The following is a 26,001-nucleotide window of genomic DNA, read 5'->3' on the forward strand; positions in this document are numbered from 1 at the left end:
CCCCTCCCCAATCAATTCTCAGCTTTTCTACCCTGTCCTCCTATCCATGTGATGTTGGCCTATGCTCGTCCCCCTAACCCTCCTCCACCTATTTTTTATGCAGGTGCCTACCTGCTTTTTGCTTAGGTGTAAAATGTTAGTTATATATTTTTGCCTCCCATGCACTCTGCAGGACCTGCTGAGTTTCTCCAATACTTCTGTGTATTCACTATGATCACAGCATCTGCAGACCTTCCTGTTTCACTGATGGGTTGCCTCCCTTAAAAATGTCTTTTTTTTCTCTCTCTTTTTAAGCCTTTGTCACAATATCATTTCCAAGTGTCTTAATCTCAAAGCATGGGGCTGCACTTAATTCATGTAATGATTATGGTTGGACTGGCAGCCTGAACATCCTGGCTTGAAACTCACATTAACATGGAGGGGGAGGTGAGAACAACCAAGGACCAGGAATCAGAAACATGGGAAGGGGCAAGTGCTGTCAAGTTTAATGACAGGATCTCAGTTGAATGTTTGGGCTGAGCTTCCTGCGTGGCAATCAGCCAGATTCAGAAGCCAGCTGGCTGCCAGATATGATCGTCCCCTTTTCAAAGGCTTAGTTTAGAGCTAGCAAAGAGGGAGAGAGTGTTGAGTGGGAGGAGGTGGAGAGTTATCAAAATGCTGGGTGAGTTTTAAGGACAATGATGTACTTCTGAAGTGTTGTAACATAGAACACAAGTTGCATTTAGAAAGTATTCACAAATAGCAGTGAAATTAATGATCTACACCTCTGTTTAAGGACTCCTATTTAACTAGTGCTGTGGGATCTTTAATATTCATCTGAGAAAGCAAACAAGGGCTGATTTCAAAATCTGATCTGAAAGATTGTACTGTAGCTTTTGTGAGTGTAAGGCTCTCTGAGTATATAGTTTTAAGTGACCCTTAGAATCAAAGTTGTCTCTGGACTAATGTTTGAACCCATGACCTGATTCTTAGACATGAGTGTTACCACTCAGCCAAGTCCGTACCTATCAGGCAAGCAAACCTGTCAGTACACATGCAGGACAGGTTGAGAAGTGATAGTTGAGTCAGAGTTCTACATTGCTAGCAATGGAATGAATGCTTACTTGTAAGTTCAGCTAATTTTGCTACCAGGATTGAAATGATTGACATTTTTTTGCATCAGATTTCAAAAATATTTAAATTGTGACAAGAATGTTAATGTGACTCATGGCTAAAATCACCAGTTTACACGATCTGCAGAGATTTCAGTTTATTTCAGTGATCACACACCAATCAATTTCTAATGAGTCTAGCCACGTTCACTGCAATAAATTCAAGGGTCTGAGGCTCTCAGTTTGAGAACTGTTTCTTTCCAATAGATATCAGGCTCTTGATACATGAATGGACTGTTCTCACACCACAATAAGATTGTCTGCACCATTGTAGTCACTTTATTTGCACAAAGATAACTGAATATTTATTATCTATTCTGTAATTTTTGTTACAAATGTACCTGTTTGGCTGCAGCAAGTAAGAATTTTGATACAAAGACAAAAAAACTCACTGACAATAGATCAAACATGGAGGTTCAAAGTAATTCTCGTGTCACACATGAAACAATGTGGTTTCAGAGGAAATGAAGTGGCTTTAACATGATGTTTAGATTTCATAGTATTAATGGAAACATCTGATCTACATGTAAGAATTATATCTGTTCCTGCATGCTTTATGGCAAGCTTATACTTTTACCACAAAAGCAGTAATTCTTTTTCTAGATTACTATTATTAGCCCTTTTCCCACTGGCTGAGCAATGTCCTGGGATAGGAAGCTGTTTGTGCTGTTTCCACTGGGTCACCTTTAACCAGGATACTGTCTGCTTTTCTACTCATCCCTGGGGATAGGAGAGTCTACTTTTAACTGGAAACGAGTGACTTTCTGCTGTCCTTTTTCTATTGATTTAATCGGCACACCGGCATTAGCTGATGCCGGGGATGTGAGTTGGGGTAGAGGCTGTCAATCCCCAGTGTGATTTGACGTCATTTGATGCCGGCATGCTGATTCTTTTCATTTTCCACTGGAGCCTTAACCGGTTAATTTCCCATTAATTCCTGGGACAAGGTGCCAGTGCGAGAAGGGGCTTTTGACTCTGTTTTGTGTCTAAAGATGTATCTTGTACATTAACACCTTGTCAGATGAATTCCATCGAGGCACCCTCCAACCTCGAAGCTAAATGCAAAAAATGAATACTTTAAATATTTATGCAAGTGAATGATAACAGCAGTATGATTGCAATAAAATTACTTTGTACTTGGGATACATTGTCAAGATTGAAAAATCATTATAGCATTATGCATAGAGAGTTAGTGGGACACCACTGCTACGAACTAGGTGCAGAACTATGTGCTCCTTGTTGCTATGTCGACTGCACTGGAAGGTAAACAAAATGTTTGCAGAGACTGGGCAGCTACATTCACTCAGTCTGAACCCACATCTCTATTTCCTGCACATCTGCTCTGGATCCTTTCATCCCCAGATTCCCCTCTACTGCCACTCACCTGCATCTCCTCGATTTCCTGCACACTGTCCTGGCCCTCTCCCATCCGCTCACTGTCCTTGGTCCTCATCTACTACACCACCAGCCTTCAACATGATCCCACCACCAGACATATTTCCCATCTCCTCCATTCTTCTGTGCGCTCTGAGACGCCCTCGTCCACTCATCCCTTCCCACCAATCATTAGAGACGACACTTTCCAAGTTCTAATATTTCCCAATTTCAAAACGTGCCATCTTCAAGGAAACGAGAGCAACGATATTCCAAATTATTGTCTTATTAATCCAATAAACCACACTTTGTAGAAGAAGCTTTAAGTAGCTTTACTTCATTGATAAAACAAATAAACAATTTGCATAACTTTGCATTGAGATTTTCATAATGATGAGTAAACTGTCTAGTGATAACGATATTCAACTTTAAACAGATATTAAAAAATAAACAAAATAAGATGAAATTAAAGATGAATTCAAAGAAAAGTATCTTGAGCTTGTGTCTCCATAATTCTTCAAAGAATGAGATGCAAACTCTCGATCCACTCGAATATTACGGCATATTACATCATAGTAACTATGGCAACGTTACAAACAATAATTTTTCTGAAAGAGATGGGCACAAATTATCAAAAGAATCAAACCCACAATGTTTTAACCTTTACAATCACCTACTACTATGTCTGGAAGAAGTGCGCATCCTCCCTCACCACTATTCAGGGCCCCAAAATGAAGCTTCATCTGTGAATCTGTCAGGGGTCACTTACTGTATCTGGTGCTACTGATGTGATCTGTACATTGGGTGACTGAATGCAGACTGGGAGATCACTTCATTGAGAATTTTTTCTCTGATCACCGGAAAAAAGCAAGGATCTCCCAGTGACCAGCCACCTCAATACCACATCCCATTCCCACACTGACATGTCTGACTGTGGCCTCCTGTCCTGCCAGATTGAGGCCTTGTGTAAATTGGAGGAACAACACTTTTGTATTGCATCTCAGCATCTACAAACCGATGACACCAATAAAGACAGTTAGCGTTAACTGCCTCCCTCTGTTCTTTCACCTTCCCTATCCTTCTATCTCCCTTCCTCCAGCTCTCCACCCCTTTCACTTCCTTCTCTTATCAGTAGTTTATTTGCATTCTTTCCCCCTCCCACCTATCACCTGCTAGCTTATGCTCCTCACCTTCCTCCTGCCCCCCCCCCACCCTTGTTTGGGCATGTGCCTTTTTTTGGCATCTCTCAAGAAGGGCTTAAGCCAAATTGTTGACTGCCTGTTTTCAATGGATGCTGCCTGGCCTGCTGAGTTCTCCAGCAATTCTTTTGCACTGGATTGGTTTGAGCCTGATTGCATCCACTAGCATTCCTGCTACAGTGAAGTGGTTAAAATTATCTCATCGCTGTGAGACTCAGTGTGAAATGAACCCTAAGTGGCAACCAATAGGGATTGGTGTTGGACAGGTTGAGGAGAGCAGTGTAGATGCTTGGCACTGGGACTTGGCTTTCATTGACACAACTCTGGTCCTCGTGTGGAAAAATGGTAACTACAGACTCCAGTTGTGATCAAAAACTTTGAAGCAAGTAGAGATTTCTTGTATCTTCAAATTGAAGCAATTAAACATATCTGAGTGCTCACAAACAGCTGGTGAAGTGAAATGTGCAAAACATTACGGTGTCTTGAAATGAGGGGACTAGGTAAAAAATAAAGTGCTGTAATTTCTACATGGTCAATCCAAAATATACACAAATAACCTTCAATAAAATCTGGAATGTGCTCTTTAATTGTATGTGAATTGTTTGACATATTGTAGAGCACAAGGTAAATAAAGGAAAACAAGTGCATTTGTCCCAAACATTATGGAAGGCACTGTATCTAAGGAGAATTTGCCACAACTGTACAGAGGATGGGTGAGTTTGTGCCTGAGATGCTGCATTATGTTTTGGTCAAACCCAGTAGCTTGATTCCTGGGATGATCACAGGAAGAAAGATGAGCATTTGATCCTCACCCATTGGAATGATCTTATTCAAGCACAGTATATATGATTCTGAGGGGACTTGGTAGAGTAAATGCTGAGAAGATATTTTTCCTCAAGGAGGAAACTGGAATGAGGGTCTTATTCTCAGGATTAGTTGTTGACCACAAAACCAAAATGAGGAGCTCCTTTGCTGAAGTTGCAAATCTTTGGAACTTTGTTCATCAGGTGTCTATGGTTGCTGAGATTTTGAATACATTCAAAACTGAGATAGACCTATAAGGTAAGGATTAAAGGGCAGCAAAGTGGAGGCCAAGATCAATCAGGCATAATTTAATTGAATGGTCAGGCAGGAATGGCTTACTCCTATTCCCAATTTCCCTGGAAACATGAGCAGATCCAGTCCACTTCTAACATTTTTTGATAATTTGCCTCTTTTTTTAAACAAAAACTTCTTAGCTGGCTGTAAAGCGCTTGTGCTACTGTTGAATGTATTGGAAATTATGGTTTGTGGTGAAGTAGTATTCGCTAAATATTATCACGCAGGAAATGTGAACACGGTTGAATCTGGAGAGGTCATCAGGATGTTCTGATTATATCTAGCAATGAATAAAGAAAAGGATAGACAAGCAATTCAATGGAAATGAAGAAAGTGAAAAACAGCCTGTTAATTTTCCTTCCTGAAATCTTTCACTATTCAATGCTTTTTCCAGTTAGGCGCCTGCAAGCTCACACCAAGACACAAGAGAAACTTGTTCGTGAACTACTCTTTGCAGACGATGCCGCTTTAGTTGCCCATTCAGAGCCAGCTCTTCAGCGCTTGACGTCCTGCTTTGCGGAAACTGCCAAAATGTTTGGCCTGGAAGTCAGCCTGAAGAAAACTGAGGTCCTCCATCAGCCAGCTCCCCACCATGACTACCAGCCCCCCCACATCTCCATCGGGCACACAAAACTCAAAACGGTCAACCAGTTTACCTATCTCGGCTGCACCATTTCATCAGATGCAAGGATCGACAATGAGATAGACAACAGACTCGCCAAGGCAAATAGCGCCTTTGGAAGACTACACAAAAGAGTCTGGAAAAACAACCAACTGAAAAACCTCACAAAGATAAGCGTATACAGAGCCGTTGTCATACCCACACTCCTGTTCGGCTCCGAATCATGGGTCCTCTATCGGCACCACCTACGGCTCCTAGAACGCTTCCACCAGCGTTGTCTCCGCTCCATCCTCAACATCCATTGGAGCGCTTTCATCCCTAACGTCGAAGTACTCGAGATGGCAGAGGTCGACAGCATCGAGTCCACGCTGCTGAAGATCCAGCTGCGCTGGATGGGTCACGTCTCCAGAATGGAGGACCATCGCCTTCCCAAGATCGTGTTATATGGCGAGCTCTCCACTGGCCACCGTGACAGAGGTGCACCAAAGAAAAGGTACAAGGACTGCCTAAAGAAATCTCTTGGTGCCTGCCACATTGACCACCGCCAGTGGGCTGATAATGCCTCAAACCATGCATTTTGGCGCCTCACAGTTTGGCGGGCAGCAACCTCCTTTGAAGAAGACCGCAGAGCCCACCTCACTGACAAAAGGCAAAGGAGGAAAAACCCAACACCCAACCCCAACCAACCAATTTTCCGCTGCAACCTTGTCTGCCTGTCCCGCATCGGACTTGTCAGCCACAAACGAGCCTGCAGCTGACGTGGACTTTTTACCCCCTCCATAAATCTTCGTCCGCGAAGCCAAGCCAAAGAAATAGGGTTGAAGAGAGCTGACTGTGTTTCATATAATTATTCACTTTAAATGCTCCAGCCTGCTAACTTTTTTAAATCTACTAAATTTGTAGGAATGTGGAAAAGCGAACATTAAAAAGGTCAGGCTCGATTGTCATAGCAGAAAAAGCGCAAGGCCTGTGTCCTGTTCTGTTGGATTCAAATGGGACCACGTGGATGGACATTGGCATAAGACAGTGGTTCTCAGCCCTTTTCCCCATTCACATACCATCTTACTAACCACAGAGCACTTGTAGGATGGTGTAAGATGCAGGAATTACACAATCTAGTGCAGAGGTTCTCAACCTTTTTCTTTCTACTCATATATCACATTAAGTCATTCCTTACTAACCACAGAGCACCTATGGCATTCAATGCCATAGATGCTCTGTCGTTGGTAAGGGATGACTTAATGGTATTTGAGTGGGGGAAATAAGGATTAGAACCACTGATCTAGTTGCTAAAGAGATTAAGGATTTTGGGATACCAGGGTATTGAATTTGAATGATTGGCCAAGATCAAATTGAAATAGGAGCAGGCTCAAAGGGCCAAATGGCCTAATACTACTCCAATATTCTATGTTTACTTGCTCAAAAATCCTATCTTTCTGGCTGTGGCATTGGTAATCAGCTCTTCACTCATGCACCTGTACACATGGGGATGTTTGACCTTGTAGACTCATGGAAACTATGTAGATCTGAACCACACTATTGCTGGTGAACAGATAGCCCCTGTTGATTGGCCTCTTTGGGTTTGCATCAGAGACCCTTCCCAACATTACAGATGATGAGGGGGATGATGGTCAGGTGAAGAAGAGGCTGGAAAATGATGTGGAACGAGATGAGGAATGATAGGCATGGAATCAGCTGGTGAGGTAGAACCAACTGGCTTATAGGGAACTGCAAAGTTGGGGAGGGGTGGGGTGTTGGAGTGAAGAGGTAAAAGGTGGACTGAAAGAAGAGAGAAATGAACACAGTAAACAGAATAAGTGATGTTGACCAGATTACAATTTAAAAAAAAAAATTCTTCTTTGGAGGCTATTCCAAAATGACCAGTCATTTTATCATTGGCATTAATCTATTTTGCTAACTAATCAAGGGTCTTACTGAAAAATATCAAGTGTTCGTTTAGATGGCTTTGCCTTATTGAGCAAAAAGGCTTGCTGGGCCCATCTCATCAAGTTGCTGTCCTGTTACTTGCAGTACTTGGTCAGAATGGAGCACCGTCACATTTTTACATTGCATGTGCTTTTACAGTTTTTTTTTAAGATTGACATTTATGGTGATGTAGCAGATGCTTCACTGGTTTTTACTGTGTCAGAAGCAATTAAATTGTAGATTTTGTTTGAATTAAAAATTAATGTCTTGAATTGCATGTGTGACCATAAATTTAGTCCTCCTTCACTCATAGCGTCCTTTTAATGTTTGAATGGTTCATATCCAGAAATTTCATCACAAGATCTGTAAAATATTTTTGGACACCAAGACATCAATGCAGTCCATAAATTTATTTCAGCTTTCTAATTCACTTAAAACCTCTAATACCTTCATGTGTTTCAAGACTGCACTATTCATCTCCCCAAATTCCTTTTTTCTATGGCTTCTTCCACAGTAAAGTATTCATTCAAGATCTATCCTATCACCTGTAGCTCCATGATGAAGTGGCCAGACAAACTGTAGAATTTTCTATTTTAAATAAAATAAACAAGATTTGTTGTTATCTGTAATTTTAACTTGAATATGAGATTACAAATGTATTAGAGGCTGTACTTTACTGAAATCCAATTTTCTTTCAGTTCGTTTCTGTGAAGTTTCATGATGCCTGTTTCAACACATGCTTTACAACAGATGGCAATATATTTGGGAATAGTTTCTGGAGGAGGATGTGCAATAATGTATTATCTTGTGCAACGTAAGTAAAACATGACCTATTTTGAAATACAAATGCTTTTTTTCTTCAGGAACCTGTTTTAAGTACAGTGTACAAAAACTGTACAAACAAAACTGCTGCTTCTATCCTTTCTGAAAATAGTCAAAAATGTATTACAAAAATTGACAAATTTTAGATTGGCTAGGGAATTGAGCTTATATACAATATATGAAGGCTCGTTTCTCTTGAGTTTTGTTGATACAGGGTACTATGGATACAGTAATGTACTTGGTGCAAACAATGGTATTGCCCGTGTCATTCGAAAATTGTTACTTCCCGATGAAAGCTCGTGATCATAGGCATTGTTTTACAAGTACCATGCAAAATAGCATGTCTTGTTGCTAAATGGTTTACTTTTGAGTAATAAAATGCTTGTTCATCATCACAATTTGCCCAAATGTTCAGTTACTGGTTCAGCTATGTGTTGCCATGGTAAAGAGTAGAGGCTTTCCAACAAATTAAATATTATGGGTAATTTGTACTCTTGAGTAATCCTACAGTCACTTAGAACAAGACTACCAATCTGTGGCTTCTCAAGTACTCGATTGGCTGGACATTTCCTACCAATTGATGATAGTCATTAGTCAATATACCTGTAATTTAATATTACACTTTTATACCATAGGATGTAAAACATTACTGCACAGTCCTGGCCCTTCAGTCCTCAATGTTGTGCTGGCTGTTTGTAAACCTATTCCACAACCATCTAACCCTTCCCTACCTCAAATTCATAACCCCCTTCAATTTTCTTATATCCATGTGACTATATAAGAATCTTTTGAATATCACTATTAGACCAGCCTCCACCACCACTCCCAGCAATGCATTACTATTTATCTATCGATTGCTTGGTCAGAATGTTTAGTGACTGCAATAATTAATAGTTTTAGGGTCAGGGTTGACAAACAATAGATAAAGGGTGCCAGAGAAGTCGATTCTGGGCCTTAACTATTTATATTTTATACTAATACCTTGGATTAAGGAAGTGCATTGCAGTCAAGTTTCTTGATGGAAAGAGAGAACAGGTTGTGAAAAGAGCACAAGGACAGAAAAGTGATATAAAGCAAAGTTATAGCACCCTCCTTAATGTTTGGGTCAAAGACACATTTTTCCTTTATTTGCCCCTGTGCTCCACTGTTTTAAATTGTAATCAAATAATTGATGTAATTAAAGAGCATATTCAAGATTTTATTCAAGTTTATTTGTATTTTGGTTTGACAATGTAGAAATTACAGCACTTTTTATACATAGTTCCCCCATTTCAGGACACCATAATGTTTGGGACATTTGGCTTCACAGCTGTTTGTGAGTATTCAGGTCATTGGTGCAGGAATAAGAGAGCTAGGCTTGCTTCTCAGCTTTTGATCACCTTTTGAATCTGTAGTTGCCATTTTTCAACACGAGGACCAGAGTTGTGCCAATGAATGTCAGTGAAGCCATTATTAAGCTGAAGCACAAGAATAAAACCGTAATCTGGCTATCCATCCCATAAGATGATGATGGATGCTTTCAGTCAGTGTGTGTATGAGTCAGTATGAGGATACCCCACTCCTCAAAAAGGAACAGTGTGCATTAATGGATGTTAGGTGAGCAGGGAATTGCACAGGTCTAAACCTATCCTCTCGCCATCTCCTCCCAGATCCAGCAGCATGTGAGGTCAGTTCTGTTGCAGTGAATGGCCAGTCTAAGCTTCAATACAAGGGATGTCCTTTCCACACTTCATGGCACATGTTTGCAAAATGTCATTTGACCCTATGAGAGAGTTCATCTGCCCTTTAAAACAGTAAGAGACATTGCCAAAACTGTATAACTATATAATCATGAAACCATTACAGGTTAGGTTAAGTGAAATTCCACTAGCTTCACTTGCCTGCTCCCTGCCCATAACCGTCCAACCCCCTCACATCCATGTACTCATCCAACCTTCTTTTAAATGACAAAATTGACCCTGCTGCAACTACCTATTCCAGAAGGTCATTACACTCAGCCACCACTCTCTGAATGAAGAAGCTTCCTCTTGTGTTATTTCTAAAGTTTTGTCTCCTAACCTTTAACTTATGACCCCTCATTCCAATCTCTCCTACCCTCAAGGGGAAGAGCCTATACACATCTACTCTATCTATTCCCCTCATCATTTTATATACCTCTATCAAATCCCCTCTCTACTTTCTGTGCTCCAATGAATAAAGACCCAGTCTACTCAATCTTTCTCCAGATTCTGCAATCCAGGCAAATCTTCTCTGCACCTTCTCGACCTTATTGATATCCTTCCTATAATTTGGGGACCAGAACCGTACACAATATTCCAAACTTGGACTCACAAATGCCTTGAACAGTCTCAACATCACCTCCCAGCACCTATATTCTATGCTATGATTTATAAAGGCCAGCATACCAAAAGCCTTCTTCACCACCCTATCTACATGAGAATCCACCTTCAAAGGTGGATCTCGCTCTTCCTCTGCATTCCTCAATGCCCTCCCCTTCACTGCATATGTCCTATTTTGATTATTCTTCCCAAAATGAAGCACTTCACACTTATCTACATTAAACTCCATCTGCCACCTTTCAGCCCACTCTTCTGCAGTCCACAAAAATCCTCCTCACTATCCACAGCTCCCTCTATTTTTGTATCATCTGCATATTTACTCACCCAATTTACCACCCCATCATCCAAATCATTAATGTAAATGATAAACATCAAAGGATCCAAAACCGCTCATCACTGGCTTCCATCCTGACAGACAGTTGTCCACCATAACTATCTGGTGCCTATCTTCTAGCCATCTTTGAACCCATCTGACTATCTCAACATTAATCCCTAGTTCCTGAACCTTCCTCACCCACCTTCCATATGGAACCTTATTGAAAGCCTGACTGAAATCCAAATAGACCACATCTACTGCTCTACTTTTAGGATGATTAAAATCAACAGTTTGGAACATCATTAAGAAGAAAGAGTGTTCTAATGAGCTCAGTACTCACAAAGAGACCATCTTCAGCATAGAAGGTCTTCCTTGGAATTCCAGAGAAATACTCATCACAATGAAGAAAAAAATCTCCAAACTTATGTCTGAATGATCAGAAACACACATCAGAAGGCAGGTGTGGTTATGTCAATGACAACTGTCCTCAGGAGCCTTCAGGAACAGAAATATAGAGGCTACACTGCAAGTTACAAACCACTAGTTAGCCACAGAAACAGAATGCCCAGATTAGTTTGTCAATAAGTCTTAAAAGAGTCTGCAGTATTCTAGAAAAGGTTTTGTGGACAGATGAGTCCAAGATTAACCTGTATCAGAGTGATGGTAAGAATGGAGGTGTAAAGGAACTTCCCAAGATCCAAAGCAGACCACCTCCTCTGTGAAACATGAAGAGTTTGTTACGGCTTGGGCATGTATGCTGTCACAAGTACTGGTACACCTATCTTCATTGATAATGTAGCTGATGATGTCAACAACAAAATTAATTTTTAGGTGTATAGAAACATTTTACCTGCTCAAGTAAGTGCCTCCAAACACATTGGATGGCGTTTCATCCTACACCAAGACAACAATCTCAAACATACTGCTAAAGCAGTGGTTCTCAACCTTTTTTCTTTCCATTCACATACCACTTAAAATATTTTCTAAGCCATAGGTACTCTGTGATTAGTAAGGGATTGTTTAAGGTGGTATGTGAGTGGGAAGAAAAAGGTGGAAAACCATTGTTTTAATTGTCCCCAATTGACTCGTTATCTGCACGGTTTCATAACACCAAAGGAAATGGGCCAATGACAATTTTTCTCAAGCAAAATATTTCAGTAACAATTGAGCCTAGATCAGTGATTCTCAACCTTCTCTTCCCACTCACATACCTTCCATATACTGAAGTGAAAGCTTAAGGGGACATGCCCTGAAACAAACAGGAGCTGAAGATGGCTACAGTAGAGGCCTGGCAGAGCATCACCAGAGAAGATACTCAGCACCTGGTGATGTCTATGCATCACAGACTTCAAGAAGTCATTGCATGCAATGGATATCCACAAAGCACTTTTACGAGTCCAGAGGACCCCAAAACCCAGCAGCAAAAGAAATTCACCAAGTCAAATGATTACTTAAAAAATTGATTTTAATTCTCTTTAAACATTAAAAATAGGATCAAACTTTAGCTTATTACTATTAACTTAACCTAATCACTTTCTAAATTCTAAGTGCACATGTATGCAGTGTAGGAAAGTTCTTTGATTTACAGTCCAATCTCATGTCTCACTCCTCCAAGTTCACCAGTATCAGGCAATTCTTATACTGTGCACAGAATTTAACATTTATGAATTTTCCCCAAGCTCTGGTGATTAAAGGTAAATGGTTACCGCTCAGGAAGGTTCTCGCTGGTTTCAGAGAGAGATATGTTGCTCGTTAGACACACACACAAACTGATTTCCATGATCAGAACTTCAGTGTCTTGCCGAAGAAACCTGCCCCATCATGGTTTTTCTAACTGATAACCTCTTCTTCCAGGGCACCACAGAATTCCTCTTGTCTCCTTTCAGGAGAAACACTAGCCAGCCATTTCCTCTTTTAAGGACCACAAGGGTTTTTGACAGGCTGAACTCAGAACTCACAACCAGTCTTCAAAATGGGGTTTCAACAAGCCAGCTTACCAGCTTCTCATGTTGCGCTCTCTCAGAGAAGAATCTTGTTTGTTTTTTCTCTCTCTTGTGAAAACCAAACAAGCACTCCCAAGACTCCAAACCCAATCTTTGAAACATCTTATCAGGTATGAGCCCGGTCTGTCCATTTGCACCTACTTTTTAAAATTCCATCCAAAACAGTCCCATTGTCTTTTGCAAAGCCACTGGTGCCTGCATGACTGGCTTCAGCCAAACTCTTGCATTTTAAATGAGATCTCTTTTGTGAAGTGCTTCTCTGTGAAGTGACCCACACACGAACCACCCCCCCCCCCAACAATCTATCTCTTTTAAAGAAATTTATGTATAATATAACCCGTCACAGTACAAAACATGACTACTTTTATATACATACCATTGCTTTGTCCCAAATATTATGGTGGCCTGAAATGAGAGGAATATGTATAAAAGGTGCTGTAATTCTACACGGTCAAACTGTATACAAATAACCTTGAATAAAATATGGAATGTGCTCTTTAATAGTCTGAATTATTTAATTACAAATTTAAAACTTTGATTTATAAAGGAAAATAAGTGTCTGTGTCCCAAACATTATGAAGACACTTATGTAGATGGCTTGTGAGTGGGAAAAAATTAGGCATATGGTGGAAAATGTGCATAGAAAAAGGTGGTACTTTGGTAAGGGGAATAGAAGAGAAGAATATTGTTTGGATGTTGTTGTAGAGAGAGATCTGACTGTCTTCTTATATGAAATGTAAAGTTACCATTGGAGATAACAAATGATTCATCCCTGCAAGGGAGTTTAAGTTTAACAGTAGGAAGTCTGCCTCAGCTTTACAAGGTGCTGCAGTACTAATTGTTGGACAATTAGTCAAAATGTTTTTTCCCAATTTTGGGAGAAAGCTAGTTGCTTTAGAGATAGTTTGGTCCAGATTGGCCTGGTTGGTTGAGAGATAGGGAGACTTGCTCCGCGATCTGGAGAAAAAACAAACTGAGGGAGGTGCTCATCAGGTCAGGATGGTTGGTTTTGGCTCAGCACTGGTTCTGATGTTAGGTCCAGACCAGAAATGTCAACCATCTCATGAATTCCTCCAGCAGTTTTGTTTTTAAACCCACCTGACAAAGTTGAGTATGGTGGCCCTCTGGAAGAATGAACAGTAATTCTACTGAAAATGCAAGATTTTAAAGGGTTAGTGCTAAAAGAATCAAGTTCTGTGTGCAGTTCTGGTCGCCTAATTATAGGAAGGATATAAACAGAGTGGAGAGAGTGCAGAGAAGGTTTACCAGAATGTTACCTGGGTTTAAGCATCTAGAGTATAGGGAGAGATTGGACAGATTAGGTCTTTATTCTTTGGAGCGTAGAAGGTTGAGAGGGGATTTGATAGAAGTATTTAAGATTATGAAAGGGATAGACAGAGTGGATGTGGATAGACTATTTCCGTTAAGAGGAGGAAAGATTAAAACAAGAGGACATAAGTTAAGAATTAAGGGGCAGAGGTTTAGAGGTAACATGAGGGGGAACTTCTTTACTCAGTGAGTGGTAGCCGTGTGGAATGAGCTTCTGGGAGAAATAGTGGCGGCGGAGTCAATTGTATTATTTAAGAAAAGGTTGGACAGGTCTATGGATGAGAAGAAGATGGAGGGTTATGGGCATTGTGCAGGGAGGTGGGACTAGAGAGGGGTGTTTGGTTTGGTGCGGACTAGAAGGGCCTAATGGTCTGTTTCCGTGCTGTAATTGTTATGTTATGTTATGTTTATGTTAAAGGTGAATGTGGCATCATTGAATAGAAAGATCACATGGTGGTAAATTGGGTTAATATATGTGGGTGGTTGATAGTGAAATGAACAGTCAGTTCCTTTGCTCTACAAATCTATAATAATGTTTTTCCTTATGAGAGAATTTTGAAATTGTTTCATTCAGAATGACCCATTGAAGTTGGAAATGAAGAGGATTTTTTTTTTTTTAAACAATCTTTTGAATTCTCTATGGGGAGCAGGTTCCCCCACCTTTCCTCCAGTTATGGAATTCAAGAGAAGACTTGACCGACCCGCTCCTATTTCTTGTTATTTTTCTGCTCTTTGTGGTCACGCATCTGGGTTTGGTGTAGATCTTGATAACTGTATGATTTCACAGAAAATTTTGCCAAGTCAGAATACTACAAGTTGGCAATCGATGAGCTCAAGAAAAATGATGTGGCGCTGGCTGCCTTGGGAGCTCCTCCTCTCCAGATCCGAAATATCAAACTTACCGACAGAAACAATCGGGTGGATGGAATAAGTGCAAGGGTATAGTATTCATTTTTAACTCTGCTATTGCACCTGAATTGTGGGTCAATTCTGCAAAAACCAGCAATCTGATTTTCATCTAGTGTGTTAGTACATAGTAGTATTCCAATTTCCAATTTAAATGTTCAGTCTTTGTATCGTTCAGGATGCTACATTACAGAAAAATATATTGTGCTTGAAGAATAATAACTGGGAAAGAATAATTAAAATAAATGAATACAATCTAGAGTTCTTTTACTAAATAGCTTTTCCAAAACCATTATTTATTCATAATGGATATGCCACATTTGCTTGCAGATTAAAATTCCGGTGTGTGGAAATAAGTCAGCTGGTTATCTCCATACCTATTGTATCAGAGACAGTGAGCAGAAAAGGTAACTTTTATCATGTATCCAAAGTGCTGAAATAGACTTTTGAAAACTGTAAATATATTAATTTAGAAAGCTTTCTTGGACATAATTAAATTCCATCCTGCTCAGCTCTTTGCACTATGGGTGCCTCCTGCAATATTAATACACATGTACTCCTCCCATTCCTATTGGTGTACCTTTAATACAGTCTCAAAGTGATCATTCCTTTCTTGTTTCTATCTATAAACAATAGCTTCATTGGTTAATCCCACAATATTTGGCTCCTCTGGCATCTTCATAGGTTCCTTCAGCACCACATCCTCTGGTGTCTTCTCTGGTATAACCACTGGCTCCTCCTGTGGCTCATCTCCTCTGGCACATCCTATGCCCGCGCTGGCTCATCTTCTCTGGCCCCTCCTCTGGCTACTCTCCTAGTGGTGCATTGTCTTGCTCCCCTCTGGCCCCTACACACCTCCCTCCTCCTCTAGCCCCAATCCCCTCTGGATTCTTTTCTGGCATCCTCTCCTCTGCCCCCCAACACCTCCCGGTTCCTCCTCCAACACCCCCAACCTCCCCATCCTCCTCCTCCTCCTTTCCCCCTCTCTCTCTCTCCCCCATCCCTGTCCTCCTTCTTTCCCCCTCCCACTCAGAGTCTTACCTATATTTTTCCTCTCTTATTAGGTGGTTTCTCCAAGAAGCTGTTCTCCAATTGCTAAATGGTCAACAATTTTCACTCCACCCTACAACCAAAGATGAAGAACAAACTTAGTGGATATGCAATGGCTTTCAAAGTGATTTTCAACTTTATCTAATGTACATGATCTTGCTGATAACATGATGTCCTTTAATAAATCAATATACATAATTCCTGCATCCAGTAGCCACAATCAACTGACAAAGAGGAAACAAAATTTAAAAAAATAATAGATACAAATTTTGTGGCAAATGTAGGTCTTTCAAAAACACAACACATCCTGGGTAGTGAGGATCCTTAATTGTTGCTGCTCTGCAGCAACCTTCCATGTAGATTTACACAATGGGTAGGGAGAATTTTGCCTGTAATGTCTGGGGCTGTGTCCACTACCTTTTGCAGGGCTTTCCACTCAGAGGTTATTGGTGTTTCCCCCCACCAGACTGTCATGTCGCATGTCAGCACACTTTCCACATCTATAGAAATGTCAAGGTTTTTGATGTCATTCCAGACTTCTGCAAACTCCTGAAGAAGTAGAGGCACTAATGTGCTTTTTTTCATTGTGACATTAATGTGTTGGATCCAGGAAGTGACTCCCAGGAATTAAAATTTGCTCACCCGCTCAACCTCTCATCCCCCAATGATCACTGGATCGTACACTTCTGATTTTCCCTTCCTGAAGTCAACAATCATCTTGGTTTTGGTAACATTGAGTAAAGAGAGTGCTGTTGGTGCACCATTCAGCCAGGTTTTCAGTCTCCCTCCTGTATGCTGACTCATCACCCCTTTTTATGCAGTCCACTACTGTGGTATCGTCAGCAAATTTGTGGGTGGTGTTGTCATACCAAGCTACAGACATAGGTGGAAAGCAAGTATAGCAGGAGGCCAAGAATGCAGCCCTGTACAGAAGGAGATTGTAGAGGAGATGTTCTTACCAATCCACACAGATTGTGGTCTGGAGGTGAGGAAATCCAGGATTAATTACTCAGTAGAATATTAAGTCCCAGGTCTTGGAGTTTGCTGATTAGTGTTGGTGTTGAATGCTAAACTGTAGTCGATAAAGAGCATACTGACATAGGCAAATTAGAATGGATCCATGTCGTTGCTCAAACAGAAACTGATGTGCTTCAACACCAGCCTCTCAAAACACTTCATCACTTTGGATTTGAGTGCCACCAGTGAGTAGTCATTTAGACCTGGTTAACACACTCTTCATGGGCAGAGGTATTATTGAGGCCTGTTTGAAACACGTGGGTACCACGCCCTGCGGCAGTGAGATATAGAAGTTGCTGAGTTCCTCCAGCATTGTGTTTTGTTCCAGTTTTCCAGCATCTGCAGACCTTGTTTATTCTCAGTCATACACGTTCATGAAAGCTCACTACAAACTCTTCTATTCCAAAGAGAACAATCTAAACTCATCCAAGCCTGATGACATTTTTGGAAAGCTCCATCCAGTGCAATCACATTTTTACTTCTCTACTCACTGCAGTTATTCAGTCCTCAAGCTGTGGATTGACCACCTTCTGAAGGAACTGCTGTTCCATTTTTGCACAAAAAGGTCTCAGAACAGGGATGTTTGTCTCTGGATGCCAACTTATTTTCTCCTTTCTTTCCCACCAAGTTGTGTTGAGAACCTGGCCAATTTTCTGCATTGCGTGACCCCACAGGCTGCAGCAGATTATCTGTTTTATATCCACAGCTAGTTATTTTTTTCAATTTTAACTAGATGCTAACTGTCTGGCATACCACTCATTAATCATGAGCTTGGTGTCTTTACCATTTCAAGCTGGAATTTTTCACTTTGTAATCAGTACAGAATAGTTAATTGCTCCAGCCAGCTTTAATTAAACTTACCATGCAAAATTAAATCAATAAGCATAGTTTTTCTCTTTGCTAAGAACTTTTGCAACAGATAGTTACTAGCGTTGGCATGAATCACAACAAAGCAGTCGACCTGGGAGATGCATTTAATGGGCATGTCCGAGATCCTTCTGTCAAGGATTGACCTTTATAATTATTATTTATAATGCAATGGTACCAGTCAAATATCCTGGTCAGACAACATTTACAGTTATGTACTTAGAATTGGGCCAAAACCATGCTCACCTGCAGCTTGCAGTTCCATAATTTCTAGGACTTGTTGGACTCCCATTCTTGCATGTTGAAATGCAGAGGTTCAAGACCAGATAGAAGTTGGATACTGACTCATCATTGTGTATTAAATGGTGACCCTGAGGATTAAAAAGTAATGCTTTAAAATTCAAATGTCTGTCAGCAGCAAGCCAAGGGAGCACTCTAAGGAGAGGAACTCAGCACTTTACTGCCCAAAGATTCTGCTTGGAGACTGGCCCATTGTGCACAACTGGCTTCAGGTGCCGACTGCCTCTTCCCGAGAAAAGTCAGGGTCCAGCATAATTCAACCCAATGAATATGGAACCCTTTAATTCAACAAAGAAACTCAACCACAAAATTCAACATGCATCGAGATGTTTATTTAGGGAATTTTACACCTCTTTGATAAGGGTACAGGAACTGCAACATCTTCCCTTGTGGAAGATGATAATTACACATTATAGGTAAAAGCACTGGCTAGCAAATTGATTCATTTTACAGTATTCTGAACACAAAGGCAAAGTTCAACACAACATTTTTTAGAAAAAACAAATGTTACAATATAATTATGAAAATATGGCGACCTCAAATTTACCAGAGGGAAATTTACATCAAAAACACTGGCTAACTTTTTAAATACAGGAACAAAAATATATTCTCAGGAGCAGAAGGAATTGCTCTTCAAACGAGATTGCATTTATAGCACCATTCGCAGGCAAGTCCTGCAGAAAAGAAATACATGTTCCTTCTTAGACACGAGTCTGAAGGGATTTTTAAGTATTTGATCCAGCTGCTCTCTTTTCAGGTTAACTTGCTTGAAAACAAACAGCAGTTTATTGTGTATGGGTGGTGGGGAAATTAACAAAAACTGTATTTAAGACAACATAACACAACAATTACAGCACGGAAACAGGCCATTAGGCCCTTCTAGTCCGCACCGAACCAAACACCCCTTTCTAGTCCCACCTCCCTGCACAATGCCCATAACCCTCCATCTTCTTCTCATCCATAGACCTGTCCAACCTTTTCTTAAATAATACAATTGACTCCGCCGCCACTATTTCTCCCGGAAGCTCATTCCACACGGCTACCACTCTCTGAGTAAAGAAGTTCCCCCTCATGTTACCTCTAAACCTCTGCCCCTTAATTCTTAACTCATGTCCTCTTGTTTTAATCTTTCCTCCTCTTAACGGAAATAGTCTCAAGATCCAAGACTAAGATCACCGTAAAAAAAATTACTGGGTAAAAACAATACCATAATTAAAACATGACTGTTCAGGGATCCCTGAGCTAATATTTTTAAAAAGGAATGAGATGGACAGTGTTGCAAAAGATTATACTTTGTGCTGTAGAATTAGGAATTGGAAATCAATTCAACCACCTGGCATGAACACTAGCTGCTGAACCGAACCATTAGCTTGAATCTCCTGGCATGACTCTGTCGCACAGTACAGTGCAATATAATATGCTATTAAATGTCTGCAGCATGACATGGAGAGTTGTTCTCAGCATTTGGTTATAAGCAAATTTAATTAATGCCTTTAGAAAAAAGAGATTTTGAAAAACGTTTTAAGTAGTCAGATAACCAACAAAATTTATTCACCATTCCAAGAAGTTATCCAGGCTACCACTATTAAACCAATTCCTGTACATTTAATTAAACTAATTTTGCAGTCCTTTGCATAATGAATACTATATTAATTTTCTAATTTGAAAGGCACAAATAGCACTTGAATTTTGAGCAAGATGGGACCAAAATATGAACAAAAGTACATACAAATATATTAGACACTAGTAATACAAGCATGACAAAACCAACTCTTGTGCAATTCATATTTACATAAAAAATTAAGGAATCTTGTAAATAGATACAGTTTGCAGCAGTCAAACATGCATTATTTGTTAATTTATGGGGGAAACAGGTATTTTCATTTTCCAAGCTAAATATCTACTGCACATTTAATATGTATTGCTAGCTGAGCCATGGCTTAAATAATCAATCAGAACTAAACAGCTTTTCTTCACCACCCACTGTGCAAATCGAACCAATAACTCCCCTAGAATACACAGCTAGACACCTTTTGTGAAACCAATATTGCCTCGGAGCTGTGTACTCAAGAACATACTTCAATTATATACCACCTCCTGTGGATCTCAGCTCAGCTTTAGTCTGAGTATTTCATGTACCTTAAATCCATAAGATAGGCATGAAGTTTTGGTGTTTGGACACGACATTGTTTCTACCTGAGAAACTGTAGAGGAAACCGAAGTCTTTAAAATTAAAAAAAAGTCAAATAAGCAGGACTTCATCCCCATAACTCAATAGATGCCCTTCTCCTGAAATCTCCTGTAAAGTGTTGAAAGGCTCTTCAAACTTGAAGCGTTTGGAAATAGCCTTTTGGTCATTTTTTAGGTTTTCTTTCTCAGATGGTCTACACTGTCCCAGTGTGTACGATGCCATGACAATGAGTTCCTCGGTTTCTTGACTTTGCCTTCCTGATTCTTCTGAAACTGTGGATTCAAGGATGCCAACTGAGTTTTCAGCAACAAATCCAGTTTCATCACGCTCATATGCCAACCATGGGTGCTCAAGGCACTCCTCAGCTAAAGCTCGTTCTCTGTCAAAGAAAGTCAACAAAGCAGAAATTACATTTTCCTGCAAATAGAGCAATGTGACACAAAAAGACCAGATGAATTGTCACCGTTTCGATGCTACTATAAGGGTTGAAAGTGGCATCCCTCAAGGGTTGCTACAAGGATGTAAAACAATTGCATTTGAGCACAGAAAAATCGATAACAATATTTGCTAGCAAAATAAAAATTGTTGTTTGGCGATCTGCAAAGAGGATACTAGATCTCCCGAAGGCAATGACTTTTTACTGGAAAGGAGAAATAGCTGGACATCAAAATGCAAGATGGACACATTATCCAGAGTCTTTTTCCAAAATCTCTATTTCCCTTTCCAAATTATTAAGTTCAGACAGGATAGCTAATAAATTGTCCATTATCCATTAAATGAAAATGTGTGGATGAGTTCAGACACCACAATTTCTGATTAACTTTGAAAAGATGGGAAAAATATTGCTTTTACATGGGAAAATAAATTACATGAGAAATTATGCAAAATATTAGTTTGACCTCAATAAAGTATGTTATTTTAAAGAGACTTGTTGGAAAATGAACATTAAATCTTTGAGAGCATACAACAAAGATTAATTGAGGAAAGGCAAGGTTGGCAAATAATGGATGGATGTTTTCAACCAGGCTTAATTCCATTCAGTTCAAATAAATGACTATAATTACTATCAATAATAATATCTAAATACAATCAGACCATTTAAACTTTACAACCTGTCTACAAGCCGAATAATCCACTTTGGCCAAAGGCATAATTTCACTTTTTTCCCCAGTTAACTTTATATCCAGATAATGCATCATACTGTTCCTATCGTTTATGCAAAATCTCCAAAGATTGTGTTAAATATATCAAAACATCATTAACATACAGATTTATCTTATATTCTTCAGAATTCACCTTAATACCTTTAATAGCACTATCCTGCCTAACCATCTGAGCCAAAGGCTCAATGACCAAAGCAAATAGAGCTGGTGACAAAGGACAGCCCTATCTAGTCGATCTAGATAATGTAAAAGGTAACAACACCTGTCCATTTGTCACCACTCTTACAGTGGGATTTTTTTTATATAAAGCCTTAATCCAACCAATACAAAGAGGCCAAAAATTGAACTTTTCCAAAACTTTTAAAAATCGTCCATTGCACCCTGTCAAAGGCCTTTTCTGCATCCAAAGAAATTACCATTGGTTGGTCAGATTGCTCCCGAGAAATATCAATGAAATCAACTTTACAACATTATCTGCTGACTAACGATTCTTAATAAAACCCACCTGATCTACATGAATCAACTCAGGTAAACACTTAGCCAACCTATTAGCCATAACCTTGGCTACAATCTTATAATCCACATTTAAGAAAGAAATAGGTCTATAAGATCCCACATTCAAGGGGTCTCTATCCTTCTTAAGAATAACAGTAATAATTGCTTCAGAAAAAGAATCCAGAAAAGACCCAATCTTTTCAGCTTGATCTAAGACCTCCAACAATAAGGGAATTAACAAATCTTGAAATTCCTTATAAAATTCAGAAGTAAACCCATCGTTCCCTGGAGACTTACCACTCAGCATAACCGAAATACATCGGTGAATTCTTTAACTGTAGAAGAAGCATCCAGTTCCTTAATATCATTATCATTCAAAGAAGGTAAAGTTAAACTGGATTAAAAAATTTCAATTTTAACCTCATCTTGTAATACCTCAGAAGTATACAATTTCTCATAAAATCTCAAAACATCATTAATCTCTAAGGCTTATACGTAATCCTCGCTTGATCCCCAACAGCATTTATTGTTCCATTTTAACTGCCATGCTAACACTTTATGAGTTATCTCTCCCAACTCATAATACCTCTGTATTAATATTTCAAATTTATATGTTTGTAATGAATTATATTGTAATTTCAAATGAACTCATTGCAATTTTTTGTCTTCAGTAGATACTCTTTGCAAGTCTTTTTCCAAAATCTCTATTTCCCTTTCCAAATTATTAAGTTCAGACAGTATAGCTAATAAATTTTCCTCGCAAGTAAGCCTTCAAATCATCCCACAAAAATTTACTATCAGCTGATCCTATATTTGTTTTCAAAAAGATTTGAATTTGATCTCTTAAAAATTTACAAAATTCAGGATCTTTCAACAAAAACGTATTAAATTGCCAACAATAAACACTCTCCACTCTCTTTGAACCAGTACAAGTAATTAATAACAAAATGTTCAGACAAAACCCTAGACTTGTATTCAGTCTTAAAAACTCAACCTTGTTGATACTAAAACAAATCTATTCTAGAATAAGAATCGTGGCGAAATGAATAAAATGAAAAGTCTTTTTCCTTAGGATTTAATTTCTTCCATATATCAACTAAATTAATGTCTTTCATTAACACCATCAATTGCTCAGCCATTTTAGTTCTAATTACTGATTCAGGAGATTTGACCAGTAATGGGTCTAAACAACAATTAAAATCTCCTACCATAATCTTATCATAAGTTTGACTTAAATTAAGAAAATAATCCACCATAATTTGTTCATTATCAATATTCAGAGCATAAACATTCATTAAAGTCCAACATTCAGAAAAAAAAATGGTACAATTAACAAACAAAAGTCTACCAGCTGCTTCAAAAACTGACTCCAATTTAAAGGGTGACTTCTTGTTAATCAAAATAGCAACCCCCTTGCTTTAGAATTAAAAGAAGATGCTATAATCTGTCCAATCCAATCTTTTTTTAATTTTTAATGCTCTTTCAGTCAAATGGGTCTCCTGCAAAAAAAGCCACATCAATTTTTTAATGTAAGCTAATATCCTCTTTTAATCGTGTTATTTAGCCTGTTAACATTAAAAGTAGCAACATTTAAATTAGCCATAGAATATCTATAACCATCCTACCATAAATGGATCAATACAAAAAAAACTGAAGATTTCCAAGAAAGAAAAAAATGAACATCTTTCCCTGAATTCAATATCTTTTTCAATCGATTCCATGTAGGATTCCTCAGAATTTTTTTTTTTAAATAAAAGATTTGAACGCATTAGTGAGAAAGTTTTTGTGGAAAGATAAAATGGCGGGGGTATCATTGCATAAATTAATTTGGAGATGTGCGTTAGGTTTGCAACTTCCTAATTTTCAAAATTCAGCTCAGTTGAAATTCATTAATAGGATGTTTCGAGTGGATAACTCCTTGACATGGGCTGATATTGAATTAGCTCAGATAGGTGAGCAGAGGATGGATCAATTTATCGATGAAATTCTCAGTTATTAAGTAATTATAATCTAACAGTGTTAAAACATCTGATGAAATTATAGGTACCCAGGGGAAATTTTCGGCTAAAACACCTTTGTTTCAAAGTAAGCTTTTTCCTTTCACAGTTAATAATCAACTTTTGAAATTATGGGAGCAAAAAGGAATTAAATTCGTAGAAGATTGTTATGAGGTGGGTTATTTTATTTCTTTTCAAAGAATGAAAGAAATATGAAATATTTTCATATACTCTTTTTTTCTTATTATCAAGTTAAACTATTATTGTTAGATAATTTTTGTCATTCTTTGAGACTTCCTAGGTGGTCTAAATTTGAAACTACTTACTGACGGCAGTAAGGAAGGACTTATATCTGATATGTATGCTTTATTGCAGAATAAAATGCTTAACCCAGATGTTGCTAGAACTAGAGTGAAGTGGAGAAAGATTTGGAAATAACTATTTCTCAATATGATTAGACATCAATATGTGAAGATAGTATGACTAAGATTGTAAATGTACGTTATAAATTAGTTCATTATAATTTTATTCATCAATTATATTTGACTCCAGAGAAATTGAAGAAATATAAATCAGAAGAAACATATTTATGTTTTAGATGTCATAAGGAAGTGGGTACCTTTTTACATTCGGTTTGGTTATGCGAGAAGGTTAAACCTTCTTGGAATAAAATTAGGGAGTTTTTGGAGGTTATGTTTAAATTTTAAATTTCACTCGATCCTAAGATATTTTTATTGGGTTATATTAAAGCAGAGTATGGAATTAAAATTAGATAAATTTCAGATTGCTTTTTTTAAGACTAGCTTTAGCAGTTGCTAGGAAATGTCTTGCAGTTCCGTCGAAAAATGAGACTAAATTGAATATTCAACGATGGCACGAGGAGATGAGATCATGCATTCCTTTGGAGAAAATAACAAAATTTATGAATTTTTTAAAATTAAAACTTGGAGCCCATATATGGAACATATGCGATCGAATCATTAATATTTTTTCCCCACTATTTGGTGGTGTGGTCCCAATCCATTGCAAATGATTGAATGGAATTGTTATAGATCTCCTCCTCTTTCTTTTTTTTTTGGGGTAGTTTAGAGGGGGGTTGGGGGTTTTAAGGGATAAACTTTGTATTTGATTGTATGATTTATTATTGTTTACAAATAAAATTTTCAAAAATAAAATTCCATTAGAGCTGAGGAGACATAACATACCATTATTCAGGGGCTGATAAAAAAAAGATTACTTCCCCAAATTTGTTTGCAAATATAATATGCAGCAAAAAGAACATCCACAGTATTTATGGGAATATTTGAAGCAAAGATTAAGGATCAGAGTGAAATTCATTTTGGAGACCTCCAAGATGCAAACCAGTACAGGGTCACAAGCTATTTTCATTAATACTTGAACTCACACTATCATATGTGCCAACTTATTTCAATGATTAAAAAATGCCACTAACCTATATATTAATATAGATAGATACATAAAAATATATAAATATAAATATATATATATATGTGTGTGTGTATATATATAAAATCTAAAAGGCAAGAAAACAATGAAAATTCAGTTATGTGAGTATCCCTTGTATGGGTGAATTTGTCTGGATAGCATGCAAAAAATGTTTTCAGTAAATCTCAGCAAATGTGACAATAAAAAAAATCACTCTAGCTGTCAATTTCCTTTTGTTTACTGCCTTCACTGATTAACATTGCTCACTAATACCATTCTCCACTTTCTTTTCCTTTCAGATTTCCATACCACTCATTGCCCTACTGTCACCTTGTCAAGACCAAACCAGTCTTGTCAGTCCTGCCCAGGACTTGTACCACAGGCAGGTTC

At 38.6% G+C, this 26,001-nt stretch overlaps 2 protein-coding genes and 1 long non-coding RNA gene across 3 annotated transcripts in view; 1 reads left to right on the forward strand and 2 right to left on the reverse strand.

Annotated features, from left to right (window-relative positions):
* Positions 1 to 16,333, forward strand: part of coa1 (cytochrome C oxidase assembly factor 1) — a 66,171-nt gene extending 49,838 nt beyond the window's left edge. Inside the window, exons 2-5 of the mRNA XM_069912750.1 lie at positions 8,069 to 8,184; positions 14,967 to 15,118; positions 15,416 to 15,492; positions 16,150 to 16,333. Of these exons, the coding sequence (XP_069768851.1) occupies positions 8,088 to 8,184; positions 14,967 to 15,118; positions 15,416 to 15,492; positions 16,150 to 16,237 (414 nt within the window). The 5' untranslated portion in view covers positions 8,069 to 8,087 and the 3' untranslated portion in view covers positions 16,238 to 16,333. The remainder of the gene's footprint in view (positions 1 to 8,068; positions 8,185 to 14,966; positions 15,119 to 15,415; positions 15,493 to 16,149) is intronic.
* Positions 1,497 to 16,208, reverse strand: LOC138750665 (uncharacterized). The gene is made up of 3 exons (XR_011349454.1): positions 16,127 to 16,208; positions 13,227 to 13,255; positions 1,497 to 2,206 (listed from the first exon to the last, which is right to left on the reverse strand). It is a non-coding gene; the product is annotated as an uncharacterized lncRNA (long non-coding RNA).
* Positions 16,334 to 18,629: 2,296 nt separating the features above from the next.
* stk17a (serine/threonine kinase 17a) overlaps positions 18,630 to 26,001 on the reverse strand; it is a 95,952-nt gene continuing 88,580 nt past the window's right edge. The window contains exon 7 of the mRNA XM_069912744.1: positions 18,630 to 20,889. Coding sequence (XP_069768845.1) covers positions 20,562 to 20,889 — 328 coding nt within the window. The 3' untranslated portion in view covers positions 18,630 to 20,561. The remainder of the gene's footprint in view (positions 20,890 to 26,001) is intronic.

Source organism: Narcine bancroftii, chromosome 1 (assembly GCF_036971445.1).
Source record: "Narcine bancroftii isolate sNarBan1 chromosome 1, sNarBan1.hap1, whole genome shotgun sequence".
NCBI lineage: Eukaryota > Metazoa > Chordata > Chondrichthyes > Torpediniformes > Narcinidae > Narcine > Narcine bancroftii.